Raw genomic sequence first — 6,610 nt, 5'->3', positions numbered from 1 at the left:
GAAGGGGGCAATAGCGAGGGGGCCCAGGCCCTTTACAGGCTTTTTATAGGAAAATTTTCCCAAAGGGTCCCAATCATAGCCCTTTAGTAATGGGGGAAGGCGATGTGACCCTCCCCATGAGGAATGCTCAAAGAATTGGACGACAGATACTAGAAGGGGGAGCCAGATATTATCACCACTCGCAACCCCAGCATAAAAGACTATACACAATACCGGTTTACAAGGCCCATGTAAAAAAAAGAATGGGGATAATTTTTAGTCGAGAATGAGCGATGCAGGAATGATGCAATTGCACCCAAGAGGGTACTATAATAGCAAAGGTAGAAAAAAAAATTTACGGAAGTAACACAATACCGACTAATCACTAACTCCGAAAAACGATGAAAGAAAAAGGAAAATGGGATGTATATTCATGTTTCCTGACACATATTACTGAGGGCCCAGCTTAAAATGAAATTTTACCCCACAAGCCATCAGTGAAGATTGCATCACCCCTTGTTTTTTCGCTACAATTCTGTTTCTTTTAAGGGTAGGTTATTCTGAGCCCCGTGGTCACAGATTTTTACTTAATTGATTTTTTATGTTGTGATGTCTTGGAGGAGTACGGGTAGGGTCCCCATTTCCTTTTCCACGGGAGTCCCGGGTTTGGTCCCTTTTTGGTAATCTTTTCTCTATTATCGGGCTTACCAGCACTTGACTTGGGTGGCTTGGCCACCCAGGGGCTAGGTAGGCAATCGAGGTGAAAGTTCCTTGCCCAAGGGAACAACCCGGCGGTGACCGAACCCCGAATTCAGATTGCCGTCGTGAAGCTTGATCCGACGCTTAACCATTCGGCACCGCGGGCCTTTGTGATCGGGTTTCCATGATTTTTTTTTTAGAAATTTTTAGAGCGGGGTTTGCCATGCCTTCCCCCCGGGTTTTTTTCGAGCACCATCTTATTCCCCAGAACTGATTTGAGCGCTGGCACCCAGGGTAGCAGGCAATCGTGGTGAAGTTCCTTCCCCAAAGGGGAAACAACGCGCCGGCCGGGACTCGCCCCCTCGAACTCAGAGTGCCGTCGTGACAGTCTGAGCCCGACGCTCTAACCATTGGCCCCCGGGGCCCCCCTACAACTCGGGGGACCCACAAATAAAGACTAAGTTAGCGAATTGTACTATGAGCGGGATTTCCTAAATAAAGGAACCGTCCCCAAAAGTCTTTGCATGAGTATTTTATGCTGGTACTCAATTTTTCTTCACGAGACCTGGTCAGGAGCCCCTTTGTTTGTGAAAAAACTCGCGCCCCGTAAACCAAATACTCGCATAGTTGTCTGCTAGAGGGAAACGGGGCCCCCTCATCCCCAGGAGTTCGTTTGCTTATGCGAGAAAAAAGTGAGGCTTCGCCCAGGAAGGGGTTTAGGAGATTTGAGGGCCGACGGACATTGGGGAGAAGAAGGAAACCCCGCCACCAACTTGCAGTGCAAGAAAAAATTGCCCACAAACATTAAAATGGTTTATTGCCAGAAGGGTGAAACCAGACAAAGTGACTGACCCTTCTCCCAAGAAAAATCCGGAATGTCGAACTTTTTGTGTAGACGCGGGACGCTTTTTATTTTTGACAAGGGGCAGATTGCAAGATCGACGGTTTCCCTACCTCATACTAACCGGGAAAAAAAAAGGGTTGGGAAACTGCACTATTTTATGAAACAACAATGATATACATCAACAACACACGGCACAAAATTTTTTCTGGTACCCCCGGGGACCGTGGCGATCCATCTGCAACCATAATCGCTTTTGGTGATATTTCCCAAAAATTTCTTGTATCATCAAGAAAAAAAATAAAATTAACCCCGGGAAAACTCTCTAAACTTGGGGGACTACATGCCATGGATAAGGTTTAAAATATTGGCCGTAAATTTGCGGTTATGGGGACAGATACCCTCGCTCTATTTAAGAACCTGTGGAAGACATTCACAAAAAGCAGACGAAGGCAACTAAATGATAGGGGGAAACAGCAGCGGATCAAAGAATGCGGGTTTTCGATGGCGTGCGTGACAACGTTTAGGCGGTGCCTACACGAAAGTCACATCGAAATCACCCAGGAACCTTGTAATGGCCCTAGACCCCTAGGCCCTTACCATTTAAACGGCGTGAGCGGGATGTGTGAACCCATAACCCTTTTACCCCTATAATATCTTGAAGTACTTAAGAGTCCCTAAATCACTAAAAAATTTCCCTATGGTGACGATAGTTTTTCTCTGCACTAGTGAGAACCCCCCCCTAGCAAATCAATAGGGCGCAGATTCCCTTTTTGCTCCGCATTAAAAAAAGGTCCTAGCAAGTCTGTGTGGGGAAAAAAGGAAAGGCAAACCTGGAAATGCAAAAAGGGATGCAAGACAAACTGAAATTTTAAAAGCGCTGACTTGCCCACGCCCAGGCAAGGGGACATCTTTTTTGAGGAGATGTGTCAATGAATGGTCTATAAAAACCACTAACCTAGGAACGACTTTCCCTCTTTTACATCAGAGGGAATAGGGAACATATTGACAGCTTTCCCTTTGGGCCCTTTGGGGGCAATCCCCCCGCACTAACCGAATGACCGGGAAATAAAAAACGCGAGGGAAGAATTTACTTGGCCCGGATTAATTTTTAAACCCATTCATGGTCCTTGATCGAAGGTGAAAAAACCCAAAAATGCTAAATAGACTGCAGGATGAGAGAATAAGACGACTAAACGTCAGAGGAGAGTACTGAGTCCCTAGGAACTCAAAAGACCCAAGGAGAGAAGACTGTATGGTCGGCTGTCCTCTCCCAGGGGGATTAAAGGAAAACCCTTTTCACAACACACAACACTCAAACACACCACACACACACACCACACACAACACACACACACACACACACACACACACACACAACAACACCACCCACCACACACAAAATATTAATTGTGTGTGGGTGTGTGTGTTGGTGTGTGGTGTTTTGGTGGGTGGCTTAATATCGGCCCAAGAGGAGAAATAATAATTTTAGATAATTTTAAATTTTCAAAAAACTGTGTATAGTTTTTATCTGTGTAACATACATACACACCAACCACACCACACGCACACAACACACACACAACACACACACACACAACACACCAACACCCCACACATTTATTTAATAATATATATATATATATATATATATATATTTATATAAGCAAAGATATTATATATATGGGGGGTGTGTGTGTGGTGTGTGTGTGCGGTTTGTGTGTGTGTGTGTGGTGTGTGGTGTGTGTGTGTGTGGGGGTTGTGTGTGTTGTGTGCGGCGTGTGTGTGTGTGTGTGTGTGTGTGTGTATGTGTGTGTGTGTGTGTGTGGTGTGTGTGTGTGTGTGGTGTGTGTGTTGAGGTGTGCGTGTGTGTGTGTGTGGTGAGTGGTGTGGGGTGTGATGTTTACAACAAACTTTTTAAAAAATATACATATATATAAATATATTATATAAATAATTATATATTATATATATTATAATAATATTGTGTGTGTGTTGTGTGTGTGGTGGTTTGTGTGTGTGTGTGTTTTCAAGGGCCCCTTTAAATAGTTCTGATACTCTCGTGCTCTGCAGACCCTCCCTCGTTTACCCCACTCGGGGGCCGCGGGGGCCGCCGGGGGCATCCCCGCATTTGCCAGCCTGCGCGCCCCCCCCCGGTTGCACTCCCCCCCAGAGCCCCCCGAGTCAGCTGCGGGTGGGCCGGCCCCCCTTTGCCCTCGGACGGGACTGCGAGCTGCGCACGGCCTCTTTTGGGCCACCAGAGGCCCCCCCCCACATCCCCAGAGCCTCCTGCCCCCGAAGCAGTCCCCGGCTCGCCCCCATCGGAGCCACCCCCCTTCGCTCCGGCCCCCCCCACCGGATAGAAAGCCAGGGAAAAGAGAACCGATGGGCTCCCCCCCTTCCAGCGCCCCCCCGGGCAAGCCCCCCTTCCCCAGGGCCCCTTCAGAAGTCCCACGGGCAGCCCCGGTCCTCTCCCGGCCCCACTCCTCCCCGAACCCCCAAAACCGCCTTTACGCCGTGAGGCGCCCGCGTTTCCCCCCAGATTTCGTGCGCCAGGAGATCCTTCAAGGGGGGCCGTCGGCCAAGGGTGAGGAGCCGCAGGGGACAGCGTCCCGTGCCAGCAGCCCCAGCAAGAGATAAGTTTTGCCCACGCCGGGACGGCCCTAAAGCCACCGGGGCGACCTTCCAGGTTCCGCGCAGATATATTTATTCCCTCATTATTATTTTGAATGTGGTGGCCTGAATTTAAATTTGAGCTTTTTACTTTCCAGTGTGTGGATGTTAAAATCCGGACACCAATTTTAATCGCTAGTTAGTGATTAATTATAAGGGGTAAAAAGGTCATCACCCGTGAAGAGTATTTTAATGATAATTTGCAAAGTTTAATACTCTGAAATTGTAGAGCATACCCCCCAGGGACATCATATTTGGGCAAAAACCCCAGATAAAACCAACACCAAGGACACTTTGGTCTGGCCCTAGAGGTCAGAAAAAATTTTACGGTATTAAATAAAAGCTGTGATACTTTACAGTTAAAAATTTGCATTTGGTACGAAAATGACCAGGGGTGTGAGGAGAAAATGACAATACTTTAAAATAGAGTTATTCTCTCACTTAATATCAGAGAATGATGAGAGAAAAAAAAAGAGTTGTATGGTAACTTCACGCAGAGGATGAAGAATCCACTAAAGAATTCCTTTTAACCCTGTATTTGCAAATATTTTTGTACAGAAAAGGCGTGAGCGGCCCGTAAGGTGCCCCCGCTCGGGGAGTTCCCTTTTAAAGGCAGTTTTATGTTTTTTAACAAAAAAAGCAAAAAAAAAAATAAATCAAAAAGTTTTGGGAAAACCTGTTTAGATTTTGAGTGGCTTGTTTTTAAATAGCAACCAAGCTCATCTCATTTGCGTCCGACCATCTTCGATCGTTGTCGTCTTGCTTGTAAATCCAAATCACTGTTGTTAATTCTTTTGTCTGCAGTGCGTTCTTTCCTGTCCACTTTTATATCTTTATACATCTACCTTTCCTTCTCGTTACGATCTTTGGGTTTTTGTTCTCTTCTTCCTTTTTCTCTCTCTCCTCTTCTCTTCTTCCTTCTCTCTCCTCTTCCTCTCTCCCCGCCTCCCTCTCAACCCCTTCCTCCCGGATCCCCCCCCCAGCCCCTCCCCTTTCCCCCCGCTCCTCCTGCCAGCTCAATTCCCCCAGGACCCCCTCCGGCCCCGCCCTCGGCCCAGTGTTTTTTATCACTTTCCCCAATTGTACCCCCCAGACGTGTGTTTCCCTATATCGTTTCGGACCCACGCCCACAATAAACGTCTTTTCCGTTTTATTTGCCCATGTGTTTTCATAAAGCGTTTTGGTATTTCTTGTTAAGTTAACCCATGCTGCGCTAACACAACTCATGGAAAAGTTTTCGTGCCCTTTCATGTGTGAATGTTCATGTGACTGCGTTTGTATGGGCTTAAGGGTCCTGGTGAGAGGGGAGAGAGTATGAGTTTTATTGTTTATAGTGTGCCGTGAAACAGTCCGTAGTGTTGGTTAAGGAGTTATACAGGGAAATTCCTTTTTTTTTACCACCTTGTGAAACAAACATCTGAATGTCTAGAGAACATATCATTTTATTTCTTTTTTTTTCCCCCACATGAGCTTACGCAAAAAAGAACAGTAAAGGTTTTTTTTACTTTGGATTAAACATTTTTTTTTGTAAATTTATTTAAAGGAATCATCTATTCAAATTAGACTTTCATTTTTTAGACAAATAGATTTAAGTCCTAACCAAGAAAAGAAAGAAATATTAGTAATAAAAGTGGCCTTAGAATACAATAAAAAAACAGGGGGCTAAAAAGAAAGATCATTTACCAACATGCGGCATGAGCATGCTGCGCATGTTGCCGCCATTGCCGCATGGGAAATGGCGATCCTCTGAGGGGAAAAGTTTATCGCCGCGGGGGGATGCCGGGGCGCCCCCCCCTTTGGGGAGGCGTGGCCCGGCACCCCACGTCATCTCCTTTCGACCTCTCTTTTGGGGGCCGAGGAGCGTTTTAAAGTATGCGCATCATGCGTTTCTTGAAAAATTTTTAAGGATTATGTAAAAGTCTCGAAAATCCTTTGTTTGTTTTTCCTTGATGAAGCGGCAAGCAAAAAAGAACGAAACATGACATACGAATAGCAATAAAATTTAATACAACAACTACATATTATACAAAATTTTTTTTTTTTTTTTTTTTTTTTTTTTTTTTTTTTTTTTTTTTTTTTTAGGGTGGGTTTCTGTTTGTGCCGCCGGGGGCACAGCATGATAATTGTAGTTTTCATGGGGGATTGCTCTTGGGAAAAGAGTACGTGGTAGGGCCCCAGTCCCTTTCCCCGGAGAATGCCGGTTGGACCTTTTAGGGAATCATTCTCTCTATTTTTTCCGGGCTTTGGGGCGGGGGCTGATTGGGTGGCTTGGCCACCCCGTGGCTGGGAGGCAATCGATTCATTTAGCAAAACGAGATGTCCCCAGGAGAAGTCCCTTGGGTCTTGGTGTAGATAATGAAAGCATATATATATAAAATAATATATATATAATTTTAAAAAATATAATAAAATATAGAA

General features: G+C 45.6%; 1 protein-coding gene across 1 annotated transcript; it reads left to right on the top strand.

Moving 5' to 3' along the window:
- Nucleotides 1-2,023: 2,023 nt before the first annotated feature.
- On the top strand, nt 2,024-4,159 carry LOC119570407 (basic proline-rich protein-like). Its single transcript, XM_037918155.1, has 2 exons — nt 2,024-2,131; nt 3,593-4,159. Exons 1-2 carry the CDS (start codon nt 2,024-2,026, stop codon nt 4,157-4,159), a joined length of 675 nt encoding a protein of 224 aa, XP_037774083.1.
- Nucleotides 4,160-6,610: the final 2,451 nt, after the last annotated feature.

Source organism: Penaeus monodon, unplaced genomic scaffold (genome assembly GCF_015228065.2).
Source record: "Penaeus monodon isolate SGIC_2016 unplaced genomic scaffold, NSTDA_Pmon_1 PmonScaffold_2609, whole genome shotgun sequence".
Taxonomy (NCBI): Eukaryota; Metazoa; Arthropoda; class Malacostraca; order Decapoda; family Penaeidae; genus Penaeus; species Penaeus monodon.
The sequence above is the reverse complement of the archived record's forward strand: the minus strand, read 5'-3'. Positions and strand labels throughout refer to the sequence as shown.